Source organism: Zingiber officinale, chromosome 10A (genome assembly GCF_018446385.1).
Source record: "Zingiber officinale cultivar Zhangliang chromosome 10A, Zo_v1.1, whole genome shotgun sequence".
Lineage (NCBI taxonomy): Eukaryota > Viridiplantae > Streptophyta > Magnoliopsida > Zingiberales > Zingiberaceae > Zingiber > Zingiber officinale.
Window position 1 is genome coordinate 687367 of NC_056004.1, and position 16922 is coordinate 704288.

The following is a 16922-nucleotide window of genomic DNA, read 5'->3' on the forward strand; positions in this document are numbered from 1 at the left end:
ATCTTTTGGAAGCACTATAGATCTCTTTTGATAGAAGTAAGGGAAGAAGATGTTTTCAAGGGAGAAGTGGAGTGAGAGTTCCATGAAGAATTTTCTAAGGACGATTACTAATATCCTCCAAGGAAGATGAAGAGGCATGACTGTTCAAATTCTCCATTAATAATCTTGATTATGATTGTTCAAATTCTCCATTAATCATTATAATTGTGGTTGTTCAAATTATCCATTAATCATTGATATCATTGGAAAGTGGAGACGATGGCTAACTGGGAAGGTAACTCTGATATTGACTACCTACAGACTATGATTTAGGAAAAAGTGGCTCCCAATAGTCCTGCATGTCAAATGGAGTGTTAGTGACCGGGCCAGGAAAGGGGTTCCAATGTAGGCCCTCCGATGCTCAAATCAGTGATCGAGTCAAGTAGATGAACATTAGCTATGAGTGTGTAAAACTGCATAGCATCGCATACTTCTGTATGTAGATGGAGACCCCTTTTATAATATTCCTGTTTATATTTGCACGAATCTCAAAGCATGTCCAAAAAATGATAAATCCTAAAGTTGCTCTGACACCTTTCCCAAAATGGACTTGCAATCTCTGCGTTTGGTAGAGAGGAAGCTTCTAATGTACAATTTGTTGAGAGAATATTCTCTGTCCTCCATGGCACAAAACATCAAAAAATAATATAAGGTCATTGGATTAAGGAGCCCATAATATGCTTACATGGCCAGCTGATAGAGTTTCCCCTTGACCCACTCGATAATGGCTCATAAGGACTAGCCGATCGGATGTATATAGTGTTGTCGAGAACTCATCCTTCACTCGGCCTATTTGTTTAGCCAAAGGGTTCAATCAGACTGGGCATCTATTTTGTCCGATTGGACTATAGTTCCGATCGGTTGGACTACTCGACCAGATTAGTTAATCATGTTATCTTCAAGTGGCAAACAAGTCTTGGCTTTGGGGAGTGCTAACTCGTCTTGAATTATTCATCAATATTTAGGGATTCAGCGTTCGACCACCCCAATGGTCAGGTTGAATAACCTGATAGACTCGCCATTCAACCTGCCCAATGGTCCAATCGAATAACTTCTCGGCAGTGATGATCGACTGTGCTAGCTTCAAAGGTTGACCCTTCTTTGACTGGCATGTCAGTTAGCTTCCTTGACTTTGACTCGACTTGGGGGCCCCACCTCAATCGTCGTATCAATTATCATGATTATGGTTGTTTAAATTCTCTATTAATCATCATGATTGTGATTATTGAAATTCTCTCTTGTTTGGATCAAATAATTTGATCTTAATGTATTCCAGCTTCCGATATTTTAGAATTAATTAATAATTTAACTAATTGTAATTCTGGAATAGTAAATTGATTAATTTTAGTATCCACTAAAATAATTATTTATATATAATGTTCATGTCTCTGTACTATGTATACGACCCTTTCGATTTTATACACGAAGGTAGTGTAAATTTATACATAGACTAAGGTAATCGTCTAGCAATAGTTTTTAGTCACCCAACGTGAAAAATATTAGTCATAAACTATATATAAATCACCGTGAACCAATTATTATGTAATTCAATCTCTTCATCTAAGCCTATATGTCAATTAATTCGGTGTACTATGCATCATAACTTAATTAATTATTTTACTTGATTTCTAAGATATAATAGACTCCTCTTAAATGATAAATCATTCCTCTTATAACCATGAATTTCGGGTCACTAATAGCTCTATCAAGCGGCAAGATGTTAACTCCCTAATCTAAAAGAGTGATGAATACTATAATAACTCAACACTATTCTTTTTACGTTTTGTCATACATTCAGTAGTCGTATTATTCATAATTCAATTAAAGACTGCTTTTAACGGTGTCAAAACACATAACTCCATGCATAGAATAAATGAACGTCTCAAATCAAAAGATCAGTTACACTCATTCATAAGAGGAACGACCAATGATGCTTAATACGTGATCGATCAAATAGATCATGTTCAGTGTATATTTAAACTCAAAATATCCTAAGTATAACTTAGATATCCATCTCTCTATCTTTCTCGACCTAGTTATATTCAGTGTTGATTTAGATATCTATCTAATCAAAAATTATTTTTAGATTAATATACTTATTAATTCGTCAAACTTTTTTATTAATCTTATACGTATAAAAAATAAATAATTAATAATAAATATTTATTTTTATAAAATAATTATCCATACAATATCCAAAGAGTGTCTCGATATAAATGTACACAATAACAATAGTCAGCCTTAATTATAATCAAAGCAAGAACCTGCATTTCTTTATATCTAATTTCAGCCAACCATTGCTCTTCATGCTAACAAATTAACTTTCCATCTCTGTCACCAGGGATCTCATGCAGCAAGAGTTTCATTCTCTTGTCAGTTCCGTTGAAGTCGCTCAACCTTTTGCATTTGAAGGTAACTAAAAAGGTTTGTGAACTGGAGAATCCAATGCCCCAATATAGTTGTCTCCCGGTATTTTTCTAATGTTGTTACAAGGGGTGTTGCCAGAGTGGAACGACAATGCATTGCAGGCCAATTCCCCTATAACTGCCAGTCCAGAAGAAAGCTCTAAGAAGTTGATAAACCTAACCCTGTTTAGAAGTTTGAAAGTCAGATATGTAATGTACGTGGTGGCGAGACAGAACTATTGTTTATATATCCTTTACACAGCAGTTTACAACCCACCAAAAGAGAATCCAGCTCTCCATGAGCTTGCTAGATTAGAGCTAGAGTTAGATGGAGGAGGACCTAAATTATATTTCCGAATGGCCCCTCACATTATTTTTAACTAAAATATTGGTTTGTATCCTCGTGATGCCATTTACAATTGCATGGCAGGCACCCGAGTTTTCGTTGCCAAAGTGTGCCTATTTCAGCCATCACATCACTGAATAGATATAATTGAGCGCATTGACATCATGCTATTGAGCACAACTTTCTTCGAAATTAAGCCTTTCGATCACATGTTTTGCCACCTCGAAATCAAATAGCTGGCAGATAGAAATGCTTAACTCCCAGCTTTGACTTTGACAAAATCAAATTATGATGCCTAAAAGCTTAATACTACTTACGTGAGTCACGCGTGGAATAAGCCGGGCACGAATCGTTGATTATTCGGTCAAACAGCCGGAACAATTTGGGTGATTATCCTGGCGGGTTCCGTCCGAAGAAAACGGAACGGAAACTCTTCTTTGACCAGTAGATATCACATCCTTACAAAACGGAAACGTCCTTCGATGTCTTTTTTAGTATCGTCACTACAGAAGAGAGAGTATTAGGAAATTATTTACAAATTAATTAAATATGTATTTCTTTAAATTAATTAATTAATTAATTACAAATAGTTTTAAATCTACCTGCCACAAACACCCCGCCTAAGGTTGGAAAGCAATCGTGAGACCCACGTCAGCGCCGAAATGCACGCAGGGATGACAAACGGGCGGGCTGCTGGTCGACTATTAGGTGCCACGCAAGCACCGCCGATGCGGATGTTAGTGGGTCCCATGCGTTTCTAGGGACGGGATCAATCCTTGATGCATTAGGATTCGCAAAACGGTATCCTTTATTTTTATTTTATTTGATCTTATTTTAAAAGCGAATGATGTGATTAAAAAAGTGTTTTTATTTAAAAAAATAAAAATAGTGACAGGGCAACCACGGTTGGAAAGTAGAAGAAGAGAGGAGCCGTAATAAGGCAACAGCTTCGCCGTCACGTCGCCCACCGACGCCCAAATCTTAATTTATTTTGTTTCCATAGACGATCGCGATTTGGAACAGCGAGCGAGCGATTGGGCGCCCCCAAATTTAATTCTTGGAGGCCGAGAATTGGAAAGAAGCGTAATTGGAATCCCTCCAATCCCCAATGGCGGAGCTGGCCGCAACGAAGGCGGCGGCCGAGCAGGATGCGAAGGCCAAGAAAGGCGGCGGCGGAAGAGGCAAAGGGCTCCTTCTTGGGCGATTCGAAGTCGGGAAGCTCCTCGGCGCCGGCACCTTTGCCAAGGTCTATGTCGCCCGCAACGTGCGGACCGACGAGCTCGTCGCCATCAAAGCCCTCGACAAGGAAGCCATCCTCAAGGGAGGCCTCGTGCCTCACATCAAGCGTGAGATCTCCATCCTCCGCCGCGTGCGCCACCCCTACATCGTCGAGCTGTTCGAGGTCATGGCTACGAAGACTAAGATTTACTTCGTCATGGAGTACGTCCGCGGCGGCGAGCTCTTCTCCCGGGTCTCCAAGGGCCGCCTCCTTGAGGACACCGCCCGACGCTACTTCCAGCAGCTCATCTCCGCCGTGGCCTTTTGCCACGCCCGCGGTGTCTACCACCGCGATCTAAAGCCAGAGAACCTCCTTTTGGACGAGAAAGGTGACCTAAAGGTCTCCGACTTTGGGCTTTCCGCAGTCGCCAGCCAGATTCGAAGCGACGGCCTTTTCCACACCTTCTGCGGAACCCCGGCATACGTCGCGCCCGAGGTCCTCTCCCAGCGAGGCTATGACGGCGCCAAAGTTGACATTTGGTCTTGCGGCGTCATTCTCTTCGTGCTCATGGCCGGCCATCTACCCTTTTACGACCGAAGCGTCGTGGCCATGTATCGCAAGATCTATAAGGGCGTATTCAGGTGTCCCCGATGGTTCTCGCAGGAACTCATCGACCTCCTACACCGTCTTCTCGATGTTAATCCCCAAACTCGGATCACCATCCCCGAGATAATGGAGAATCCCTGGTTCAAGAAAGGGTTCCGCCACATTCGATTCTATATTGAAGACAATGAGCTGCATAGCATAACTGAACCAGAAGATGACCAATTGCGGAATGTTGATGAACCTAGTCGGGCGGATGAGCCATACGAATCGGGGTCTGAGTCGGACTGCTCAGTTGCTTCCTGTCCAGCTACTTTCTCGGACGATCTTCGTGAGCCGCTAGGGCTGCCGAGGCCGCCGAGCCTTACAGCCTTTGATATCATATCGTTTTCCAAGGGGTTTGACCTCTCCGGACTGTTTGAAGAAACTGGGGATATGACCAGGTTTCTTTCCAAGGAGCCTACGTCCACTATTTTATCCAAGCTAGAGGAGATTGCGAAAGCTGCAAACTTTAAGGTAAGGATGAAGGATTGCAGAATCTTCTTGGAAGGAACAAGGGAGGGGGAGAAGGGCCCGTTGACGATTGGTGTGGAGATATATGAGCTAACCCCTTCAATGGTGGTGGTTGAAGTGAAAAAGAAAGCTGGGGATGGAAAGGAGTACGAAGAATTCTGCATCAATGAGCTGAAGACTGGCTTGAAAGATCTAGTCTATGAGTCACCACCCGTCGCAAAAGCCAGTACCAGCACTGGATAGGCAAATGTAGTGCAGTAAGATCTCGATTTTTTTTTTTTTTTGCCTTTCCTTTTTATTTTTATATTTTGAGCACACCACCTTCATGATGGTTGATGCATTGGTTAAAACCATCGCAAAAATTCTCCGTTTTCAATTTTGGCAGTTATGTATTCGTCCATGATTAATAGTTCAATAGAATTCAGGGTCACTGATTTGTTATATGATGCTCTTGGTCCTTCTATGATTTTTTAGTTCAACTATTATCGTGGCTAGCAATTTGCTGTATGATGCTCTCGGTTCTTATCAATCTCTACACTTTGATTTGAAGGAGCAAGTTATCTATGTTATATTCTAAGGAGCATATACTAAGTGTCATATATGAAAGTTTTAGATTTTATGATGATTTTTTTGTGCTAAATTACATATGTATATGTGTATGTGTGTGTCCGCGCAATTATCCTTCAATGAATTAAGCATTATGAACAATAGTCTTCAACAGCAGCCTTTAAAACTTAGTATTCTATTTTATTTGATACATGTACACATTTGTTTTAGGTAATTCTGAATTAGAATATCTCATGAAGGTCTCAATTTACTCTTGTGGGCATGGCGGATTATTGGGTCCTGATCATGAATTAACTTTGTAAAAAGTATTGTCCTTTCTCTTTGTTGCAAGTATCAATTTGAAGGGAACTTACTTTGATTTAGATATTTTGCATTCCAAATTTAGTTGGTTGGTAGTTCTCATTGCAAAACCAGACTGAAAAGATTCAAAATGCTTGATGTGAAGTGTTAGAAGGATAGAGATCGGAAAAAGTAGATTGGCTTCATTAGAGCTAGAGCAGATATTTGGAAAAAATAGATAAATCAAAATTCCATCTTTACCATTTCCACTCTCATTGCATTACAAGTGCAATAAGCACCTGGTTAATCTTTTATGATGTCCACTATCTTATAAAAAAAATTAAAAAATGCAATAGGAAACCAGGTTATGATGTTTTACAATGACTGAGCACATCAGGGATATATATGTTCTGTAATATTGGTAATTCGTAGATTTTTCTATTTACCTGGTTTAATTCATTATTTCTGTTATCTTATCTAACAAACAATTGTGCAACCAGGTTTCTATGTTTTTTGATGGCTGAGCATCAGAACATCTTCTGTAATGTTGGTAGGCTTTTTGATAGAAGAGTACAAGCTGAATTGATAGGAGAGGTGGGTTATAATTTATCTTCTTTCTTTATTCATGGCATGCGTATTGAATACATGAACTCGTGCACTAAAAAAATGTGGAAATTCTTATTTAGGCTTTGGAGTCCAAATCTCTTGTGCTTGAGAGGCAGTTGCCAAGTCAGTGTCATGTTTATTAATACAAATTCTAGCTGGGAATGGATATAAAGGATAACAATGTTGCTATCTCATCTTAGCAAAAAACAACATTATTGTTTCAGATTACAATGTTTTATTCTGATTGTGTTTAATGTCTTGTTCTCTCTTTTTCTTTTTTTATTTGTTCTGTAGGATTCTTGATCTGAAAGCACCACTATTTGTTATGCCAAAATTTTACTGGAGCGCCACCGACATCACTGGTTTCTGATTGTTACTTGGCGTGCAAAGCTTGTGTAGATATTGCTAATTGTTCTTCAAAAGTCAAAACAATGATATTCAAACCCCTACCTCTCATTTTATCAACAGCTACAATACAATAGTTGAGGATGGTACTCTTTATTGTGCAATCTTTTATCTTTCAATTTTTGCATTTGGCTCGAATTGGAATAAGCATGATTAACTTGATGAATCTGCTTGAATCATGAAGCCAACAAAGAGGTAGGACTCCCCTGTCAAAGCATTTGCTGCATTATGTTTAGATTGCAAGAGATTGTTTGCAATTTTCTTCATTCTCATTGCTCGTGAAGGAGCAAATAGTCATCGAGTTAACCTTTTCTCTATGATCAAACAGTCCTCATCCATTTCCCGGATATTTGCATGATTCATGTATATTATGATGTAGGTCTGTATGTTTTTTTGTGCGTTTGTTTGTTTAGACCTAGTATGTAGTAGTGCCCGGAGTCATGTATATCTGCTTTGTTATATGATTTGTGTGAATATATTTTGCAAGAGTTTTACAGCTACAGACCAGACCAGTATCGTTGTAAGGGTCTCGCCCATGTGTTGTTTTACTAGTAATATAGTCTTGCATAGAGGTGATGAGATTCATATAACTGACCCTGCGTGGTTGGCACACACATGGCTATGAAGATGATCATGATAATGATGATGAACTTGCGCCTCTGGTGCTTGAATGGACTCCCGATGGTAGACAAGATCCTAGATGGCATTGTCACCGTGGACTACTGTTAACATTCTCAGCCTTGCAGGCATTTGCTATCTAACTTACCAGTTTTGGTACAAAATTTGCCTGTGAATAACAACCGTTTCTTAAAAATTTATTCTGATGTAGGTTGCCTTGAGGCTGTAGCTGCTAGTCAATTTAGCTTTTGCTCTTCTTGTCTTCTTGTCATTATCTTGTTGTCGGGTCGAGGAGAAACTCTCTGTATTATCCTTCAACTGCGTCTTGCCGTGACTATCGATGAAGATGACTCTTTTCCATCTGTTTGATGTCGTTTTCCTTGACATGGAAGTAAATGGCTATATTTAACTTTGGTTTTTTGCTCAACTTCTTCTCGTAGCAAGTGGTGTTATGAATTTATTTCATAAGTATCTATTTTTAGAATTAGTTGGACAAAGCTCGAATATTAAAATTCTTTAAAAAAAATCAAATGAAGAAATCTGTTCTTTTGAATATACACACATATATATGTTTGAAAAGTTAAATACCGAATTATTTTATGTTTATATATTTTTTCTAAAAAACTATGTTTTTTTATTAAATATTTATTTTCATTAATTTTCTTTTAAAAAAACACAAATGGAGACTTGATTTGGGAGGCGGCCCATGGATCTTTTAGAAGCCCAAACGCATGTTTTTTTTTATACGCGAGGAGAATTTAATTAGTTGTATTCTTTCTTGCAAGCGAAATCGAAGAAAAGCAATGGCGAGGCGATCACATCTGACGGAGATCGGGTGCATCGCCTGCGACGAGCTGTCGGAAGTCGGCGCAGGCGAGAGAGAGGGGTGGCTCGATGATCCCTCCCTCCTCGCCGCTCTCCACCACCACTCCCTCGCTCTTGCCTCCGCCACTCGCCCGATTGCCCTAGTCCTTGGTTGGGACCACTATCATCGATTCTCCTCCTCCGCTGTCCGAGACCCAATCAAGATTCACCCGGTGTTGTCTCCATACGAAGGCCGTATTACCGCCCTCGAGTGGCTTCCCTTCGGTGACGTCCTCGCTCTAGCACTCGGCACCTCTGCCGGACTCCTCCTCATCTACTCTGTTGGAGGCGATCTGATCCACAAGCAGGTCAACGGAGTTCCATTTTATCCTTTATCTCCTCGATCTTATTCAGGATTGATTTGGTTATTTGTTTGCCTTCTGATTTGTCCACGGCCTGACATTTTTTTTGTCTCGTAGCTTGTTCATACTGGGCATATATTGAGGCTTAGATTTCGCCAAACTGCAAAAGCAGATGGAATTGGAGAAGCTTCCATTTCTGAGGAACTTTGTGTGGTATTGCCTGGCGTGGTTGCCCGCTTTGATGGTTCTGATATACGGGTAGAAATTCTCTCTTACCCTAACTTCGAACTAAAGTACAAGCTTCCTCTGTTGACTGATCATTTTAATTATGTCATTATGATTTTTGCACCTTCAGTTGAGTTCATTTTGATAAAACGATTTCTCCGAGGGTTTTTTCCCCCATATATCTACAATTCAACTTTCACTTTGCAGAGTTTACTTCATACATGGTTTCAAAAGTCCGAAACAGGAATGTGGGAGAATAGGCTTAATAAATTGGAGTCAGAGGATGATGAGACTTCATATGGGAGGATACCTTTTCAGGTTTGGAATGTTGGCAAGTTTGGAAGTTGTGTTGATGCAGCTATCACAAGCATAATGCCACCGCCACTCTTGGAGCTCCAGGTGAAGCATCATCCTTTCTAGCATTTTTCAATAAAGGTTTCCCACCATATTATGTGAACTGTGCTGGAAGTTGCCTGAGTTGATTCCGATATTGAATTCAGCTGTCTTTATTACTGGGCAGTCAAGTCAGCGTTTCTATTGTGCGATTACCATTGGGAATGATTCTGTGATTTCTGCATATAGGTATGCTCGACTTAATTTTGCTTATGGTGGATTAGGATATTTCAATAGTTTTTTTGGGTAATTGCTTGTATGTTGCTATTCAGGCTTTCAGAGGATAGGAGTAGATCTTTAGTTGGAACAATCCTCTCAAAGGTTGTCCCTGTTACATTCTCAACCATTGCATCATTTTCAAAATTGATATGGCGAAATGAGTCTAATGCAACAAGGAAGTCCCGCCCAACACCTCAGTCATTTGCTAAAGGTTAATAGTTAGTTATTCTTGTTTCATTCTCCAAGTTAACTCACAAGTCTCATACGTATGTCCAAGCTAAACTGTTAGATTGCTAAACATCATTATTTGGTTATATATATGAAGAGTTGCTGTGTAACCACAGGCATGATAAGAGAATCACTGCATAAACCATGTGACAAAATGCTTATTTTTATGTCGATGATGGTTCCCATTAGGCCTTTTTGAACTGGCACAATTAACCTATATGTGTGGCGGAATGGGAAACTAAATCAGTGTTATTGGATTGAAATGTTGGCCTATTAGTTCTTTTGTGTGGCTCAGAGTTGGTTTCACTTTCCATAGGTAACTATGCTTGTGTATTACCATTGTGGAGGTGGATGAAGTTGGTACATTTATTTTTCTTTTTGACTCTTGATGGAAGGTCCTTAAATCAACTACTGGAAAAGGAAGCTCAGGAGTTTTTACCTCTGACCAAACAATGAGAGCAGGCCCCATTATCGATCTCAAACTTGGTTGTTTTTTTTTTTGTTAATACACAGTGATACCCAGTTTTTTTTTTTTTTTTTTTGGCTTCATGGTTTTGATTTATAGATGTGTTGAAAAGGCTTAAAAATTATAATTTCTCAGTACCCAGTTTTTTTTGGCTTCATGGTTTTGATTTATAGATGTGTTGAAAAGGCTTAAAAATTATAATTTCTTTACTGAGAACTGAGAAGTACTAAATAAAGTTAATTGAGGCAGTGGTTTACTTTAAATCACATGCAGATCTATGCTCAACTAGCAACCTGTAGAAGGATGAGCAAACTAGTAGTGTTGGATCTTTATAAATTAACTACAACTTGCAAAATCACATACACACTAATTAGGATTTTGACACCGCCATAATCCTAGCGATACTGGAGATGTTTTCACTATGGAATGAGACCTAATGGTTATGTGAAAATCATTTTCTTTAATCCTACCAGTCTGTATAGTTGCAGAGTTTTCCAATCTGCTATTTCTCAAACAGTCAGTTTAACAACACATTATTAACCAGGACTAAAAATCTGGGGAAAAAAAGCTGATATTTCTGAATTAACCATGTGAATAAAGTGATGGTAGGATTATAGTTGTCCTTGAAAGGAGTCTGAGAGTTAGGTTCTGAGGGACTTAGAAGTTAGAATCTCCACTTCTATCATCAAGCTTGGGCATACTTTGCAGTTTGCTCATGGCTCTACCTTGATAAAACAATTATAATATGGCCAACCCAGAAATGTGTTTCGTGATGGGGGAAGGACCATGCTAGTTGTCTGAGATCGATGATATTGTGGAATAGCTTCTTAGTTAGCTTTTTCGAAGCTGACATGGTTGATTCCGCAAGATCTTGTTGCAATCCACAAGATTAGCTATCTTCTAGCGTTGATAGATAACAAAAGCGTGGTTAACCATATTGATCAATTATATAAGATCTTAATATATAGAAAACAGGAACTTATATTGGTAAACTTTCAGTAAGATTAGAAAATACCCAATGAAGACATACAGAAACTCAGGCCTACAGTTCTCAGTTGTGATATATTTTTGAAACCATATACTTTCCACCAAAATCGTAATTGGTTTTTTCTGGAGTTCCGTTTTCATGGTACTTTTTTGTCTCATTCATTACTTAGCTTGTTAAGGAATGAAGTCTTCGTATATGAAATGGTCCATCATCTTCTGTATGAAAACGTGCCCTTGACTCATTCTATATTTGTGTTGCTGCAGCATCTCCTCTAACTTGTCTTAAAGATACCCGAAGGAAGGGAGAGAAACTCACATTGTCTCCAAGTGGTACCTTGGCTGCAATAACAGATTTTGTAATATTTTAAAATAAATAAGTAAACTTTAAAATCGATTCTACTCGGTGGGGTTAGACTTAGATTAGATTTATCTTCAAATTAAATCCAGGCTGAGCCGGGTGGGAAAACGAATTATTATCTAAGTAATTCTTGAATTGATTGATAGATATATGAGCAAAGTCATGCATGCCCCTGGGTGACCTGGCTGCCTGCGTGCATGACAAACCTTCCAATCTGCCCACGCTCGTCGACGTCTCCAGCAGTCGACGAGTGGCGAACTCTCGGATGCTGCTTCCCAATCCCCAATGCATGCTGCGTGCTTTATCCGACTGGCTTCCTTCCCCTCGCTCCGTATCCCTGTTTGGTTTCCTGCCAATTTACACTCCTCGCCTACTTTAATCAATCAAACAACTGTACTGCCTTACCTATTATATCTCCATCTCCGCCCTATGCAATTCAAACTGATCATGAATGTGGCATCTCACAACACAGATAGCTATATTTTCATTTTGTGTCACCCTGCTTCTGTAGTCTATACGCTATTTTATATATGCATATGATCCATCTCTCCATTTACATATATAGAGCTAGCACTGACAGAATCACTAAAACCTTTAGCTAGCGAGCTATAATTATAATATCAACACTGAGGCGATGTGTTTCTCGATCGTCTGCTCCAGCTACGAATATTTACATATATACTAAACAGTAAACACATGCATAAAAGACTACTTGTACTTGGTTAATCAAGAGAAGAGGCGTCTCAAGCCGTCGGCTCTAGATGAGGAGGCGGCTCCTCGGTTCATCTCCTCGGCGATGCTGGCGAGGGCCTTGAGGTTGCATCGCACGATGGTGTCGGCGAAGAAGCAGGTCTCCTCCCCGGTGTTCCCCTGCGGCACGTCCACCACGTAGGACTCCACCACCACGGTGCCCTCTCCCCGTCCGTGCAGCGTGATGGTGGACCGGTAGTTGGCCAGGCGATGGTCCCCGCCGAGCACCGTGAAGCTCATCAGGTGCCGCTCCTCGTCCAGAGCGTCCAGCCGCTCCGTGCTGGTCTCCGCGGGGAGCCCGGACACGACGGTGACCTCCCGGACGCTGCCGACGCCGCCGTCGCCCGCGCGCAGGTCGCAGTCGCGCAGGAACTGCTTGTAGTCCTGCGGCCGATCGAAGCGGCGCACCAGCGACCACACCACCGGCACCGGCGCCGCCGCGTACTGCACGTTCACGGAGCTACACTGCCCCGGCGCCGTCCGCCGGCAGTGGTACCGCCGCACCACCTCCTGCGTCGCAGGGCTCGCCGCCACCGGGCTCGGCAACAGAGGCATGGCATCGATTCGATCCTTATCGTTCCATTCCCACTTCGCCTGGCCCATCTAATTTATAAACCGTCAGCCTTTAGGCTGCGCATGGCGACAAGACAAGGCGTGTCCGTGGGCCACCCTCCCTCGGAACCGCACCCCCTTTTCCCTATTTTCTTACTCCATTTCTTATTTCATTAAAGTACAGGACCGGAATCCGCTAGCTGCTCCAGCTCCGTCTCCAACCAGGTTTATCTACGATTGCCATTGGTCGTCGATGTGGCGGCCGGATGCATCAGCAATCAGCATCCGGTGGGTGGGTTCGATCGCTAGCTCACGGTTTAGTTAGGCTCGTTGTCAGTTGGGAACGAAGGGATGCGTTACGAAATGGTGGAATGAATGGGAGGGGGACAAAAGATCGAGTGTCAGTAACCGAAACGGCGGGGGATGCGGCTGGCTAGGTTCAGCGAACGGATGACGTGGCGCCCGCATTGTCCATCGCAAGCCAACGCGCTCGTTAGGTGGGGAGCCTTTCCCCGCAAAAGGCCCCGCGCGCAGCACGTGACGTGGGAGCGCTCCCAGCGAGATATAGATCGCCTCGCCCGCCACGTTTCGGAAGGGTGAGTAGGACTCCGCGAGTGGGTGTCGTTAAGGTGTCGACACACAGAAGGTTGAATCATGAATAACTTAAATATTTATAAATAAGTTTATCGTTTGATTTTATAATAATTTATTTATGATCGGATTAATTCTTATAAATAAAAATTATGAACCATTTCATTATCAATTTTTTAAAAAAAACATTATAAATAATTAAAATAAATTAATAAAAATAGCGTGAAGTTTCAATTTGGCCGTTTGTAATGATTTTGCTTTGCTTGGTTCTTTATTTTATTTTATTTTTAAAATTTATTAATTTTCTCCTGAATGCTTAAATTTCTGAGAGAAATGGACAACTAAAAGAAACCAAACCATTAAAACAAATTAATGTAAGATATAAAGGCATCAAATGAAGGCGGGCATATACCAAACATAACACATGGATGATGAAAAGTCGATATCATTTGGTTGTATGGTTCTCATCGGACAACTCCTATTACCTCTGTTCGATTGGATTAGCATCGACCACATTCGCATCACATGGCCGGATCACAATTAACGAACCCTACACAGTAATTAAAAAGTTAAGTATTGTGCTACTTGATTTTCGTGAAACTTTATTAAGGAGTTAGAGAAGGGAGGGCGATGGGTAACTGAAGCCCTAAGACAAAATTTAGGCCAAGGCACGGTCACAATTCGACTAAAGTTGCTTGCATCACTTGACATGTGTTTTGGGAGAATTCCAAGCACTGTTGTACTTGTACAGTTTATAAAATTGACGTGTCTGTACTTATTGGATTGGCTCACTTGAAAATTGATATACTTTCAATTACTATTCTCTTGAGAGACCCATCTCTTTTGAACTAGCGAATCTACATATAACTAAAAGGAAAAGATAGGGTCATTGGATAGATAGAGAAAATTATATGTTCCTAGCTAGTCACATCATCCTTCCACTGATCCACCATCAGCAAAAGAAAGGTATGAATATGATGATGCCATGTTTCCGAGAAGCATGCATGTTTATTTATCTCACTGTCTTAATTATTTGACAATTTATAATTCTAATCCAGCGATCTTTATACTTTCATTCATTCTCCCACTCGCTTAATAATTCTCTTCCCTTCCTTCCCTTTGCTCCTTTCCTTTCAAGGAAGGAAAATCAAATATAATCGAAGAAGAAGAAGAAGAGAAGTATGAAGGAAACGATCCGTTGCTGCATCTCCTGCATCCTCCCCTGTGGCGCCCTCGACGTCGTCCGCGTCGTCCACGCCGACGGTCGGGTCGACCAGATCGTCGGCGCCGCCACCGCCGCCGATGTGATGCGGGCCCATCCGAATCACGTCCTCCGCATGCTCGCCTCCGCCTCCTCTGCTTCTCCCAACGCCGCCGTCACGCTGCCGCCCACCGCCGACCTGCACAGGGGCAAAATCTATTTCTTGGTTCCCGCGCCGCCGCCGCCGCCGCCGGCGAAGAAGGCCGGCGGGACCGGAACCAGGCGGCGGCGGAGGAAGAAGAAGGAAGCGGCCCTCGGCGGCGACGTGAATGGGGAGGGCGAGAAGGCGAGGCTGCTGCTGGTGAACGAGAGGTACTTATCGGAGATCATGTCGGAGAGGGCGGCGCCGGAAGGGCGGCGCAGGGGAAGGGCGGCGGTGTGGCGGCCGCACTTGGAGAGCATTTCCGAGGTCTCCTGAAATATCACTAGTGATCTTTGAGCATTAAAAATCGATCGTTAGTTCGTTAATTATCCATGGATCCTATTTTATTTTAAATTCGAGTATTTAATTATCCTGTTAATTTGGTTTTCAAACTTCACATGGTAATCTCAAATCATTTCCTCGCTTGTGTTATACTGCACAGGAATCAAGAGATTAAATGCATGTTTTATAAAATTAGAATTAACAAAGGAATATAGAAAAGAAATGATGTTTTAATAAATAATAGAGGGAACCGATTGGTAGAGATAATTAGAGAGATGGAGAAAGGTGGTGGCTCACATGGGAAATCCCTTTGCAAGCTAACACAGACACACAATTAGTGGAGGGGAGCTCTCACTGGGCAGCCTCTCATCATCATTGTCTAATTAAAAGAATTACTGTTCTTGGAATCTGATTAAATCTATGCCTTCAGACCTTCAATCCATGAATTGAATTAATAAAAACATATCGATAAGTCAAATTTCAAACTGTTCCATTTGAAAAGAGAGACCCCTCGGTTGATGAAACCCAATCTTATCGACTTTCACCATTTTTTTTTGTTAAAATTTTGGTCAAAATTTTAAATGCAGAGCAGGGCTCGTAATCAGGCTCATATTTATAAATGGGCTCGATCGATGTTTCATTCTCATTTGATTTAAATCAGTGTGCCACCTTGATTTAAATCAGTGTAAAAAAACAAGAAAATATTGCTCATCAAACTTGTTCGATGCCCCCTGCTACCGCAACTAATAATAATAATAATAATAATAATAATAATTTCAGTTAATTTCATTGATTATTTTTAAAATGATCAGTCTGATCCCATAGAAATTTTTCACTGACCACCAAGATAAATCGAGAAGCGCAAGTGACGACCAATCTAGAAATCCAAAATCCTTTTGTTGCATCTCTCATTTAGAAGAAAAATTCTTATAAATACGTCATAGTTGGGGTTCTGCCTAGGTGTCAATCTGGATATCCTACTACAACATTATAGCTCCGGGGACAAAAAAAAATTATCCAAGTAAATTTTTTATAGTGATCGATTCCATCGTCGAAACGGCTCCATATCAAAAAACCCTTAAATCGATCCCACCATTGAAATGGTCCCATATCAAAAAAAAAAAAAAAAAAAAAAAAAACCTATCGAAATTTTTTGAAGACAACACATATCTCCATACTTATCACTTGGGATAAATAGTTTCAACAAAACTAAGATAGGATAATTTTTTATAGTGACTGATCTTACTCCTAACGGCCCCATACCTCACAAATCCTGAAGAAATTTTTTGAGAAAGCATAATTTCACTTTTCTATTAAGAGGACTCGCAATATCTGAGATAATATTATATAGATATTATAATTTTATTTATTACTAAGAGGACTCGAAATCCGACACATCAATGCCCCTATTGAAAGTTATGGAAACAGAATCTCTTAGCAATCAATCATCAAATGCAACAGTTTAACAATCTCGCTGTAATGGTCAACTAAATGTAATTGGTCCTTTCGAAATGCACATGGAAATCAATCACTCGATATGACGACATGGGATTCTACATTCTAGCATGAAGTATACCGTGATGTTGCATAATTATACCCTCCTCAACTGTTCCAGCAGGTGGCTAGAAATCATATTGAACTGTCGATCAAAATTAATATGAAATAAATTTGATAATTAAGGTCAAACTCAACCTAAAGGGAT

At 40.7% G+C, this 16922-nt stretch overlaps 4 protein-coding genes across 9 annotated transcripts; 3 read left to right on the forward strand and 1 right to left on the reverse strand.

The window, feature by feature from the left end:
- The first annotated feature begins 3743 nt into the window (after positions 1-3743).
- On the forward strand, positions 3744-7443 carry LOC122026873 (CBL-interacting protein kinase 19-like). 6 transcript variants are annotated; one of them, XR_006124188.1, is made up of 4 exons: positions 3745-5382; positions 6472-6565; positions 6658-6759; positions 6872-7443. XR_006124188.1 is itself a non-coding variant. In XM_042585599.1 (2 exons), the coding sequence occupies exon 1, from the start codon at positions 3899-3901 to the stop codon at positions 5366-5368; it is 1470 nt and encodes a 489-aa protein (XP_042441533.1). In that variant the 5' UTR covers positions 3744-3898; the 3' UTR covers positions 5369-5374; positions 6472-7443. The 6 variants fall into 6 exon arrangements, 1 of the variants encoding a protein (XP_042441533.1); XR_006124191.1 differs by having other exon boundaries at positions 3744-5374; positions 6658-7443; XR_006124192.1 differs by lacking the exon at positions 6658-6759 and having other exon boundaries at positions 3744-5374.
- Positions 7444-8336: 893 nt separating this feature from the next.
- Positions 8337-12118, forward strand: LOC122027976 (rab3 GTPase-activating protein non-catalytic subunit-like). The gene is made up of 7 exons (XM_042586990.1): positions 8337-8772; positions 8884-9024; positions 9199-9390; positions 9512-9573; positions 9657-9814; positions 11549-11640; positions 11789-12118. The coding sequence occupies exons 1-7, from the start codon at positions 8404-8406 to the stop codon at positions 12116-12118; spliced, it is 1344 nt and encodes a 447-aa protein (XP_042442924.1). The 5' UTR covers positions 8337-8403.
- Positions 12119-12215: 97 nt separating this feature from the next.
- Positions 12216-12974, reverse strand: LOC122027537 (abscisic acid receptor PYL12-like). Its single transcript, XM_042586526.1, has one exon. The coding sequence runs from the start codon at positions 12945-12947 to the stop codon at positions 12369-12371; it is 579 nt and encodes a 192-aa protein (XP_042442460.1). The 5' UTR covers positions 12948-12974; the 3' UTR covers positions 12216-12368.
- Positions 12975-14644: 1670 nt separating this feature from the next.
- On the forward strand, positions 14645-15257 carry LOC122026143. Its single transcript, XM_042584784.1, has one exon. It carries the CDS (start codon positions 14717-14719, stop codon positions 15212-15214), a length of 498 nt encoding a protein of 165 aa, XP_042440718.1. The 5' UTR covers positions 14645-14716; the 3' UTR covers positions 15215-15257.
- The last annotated feature ends 1665 nt before the right edge of the window (positions 15258-16922 follow it).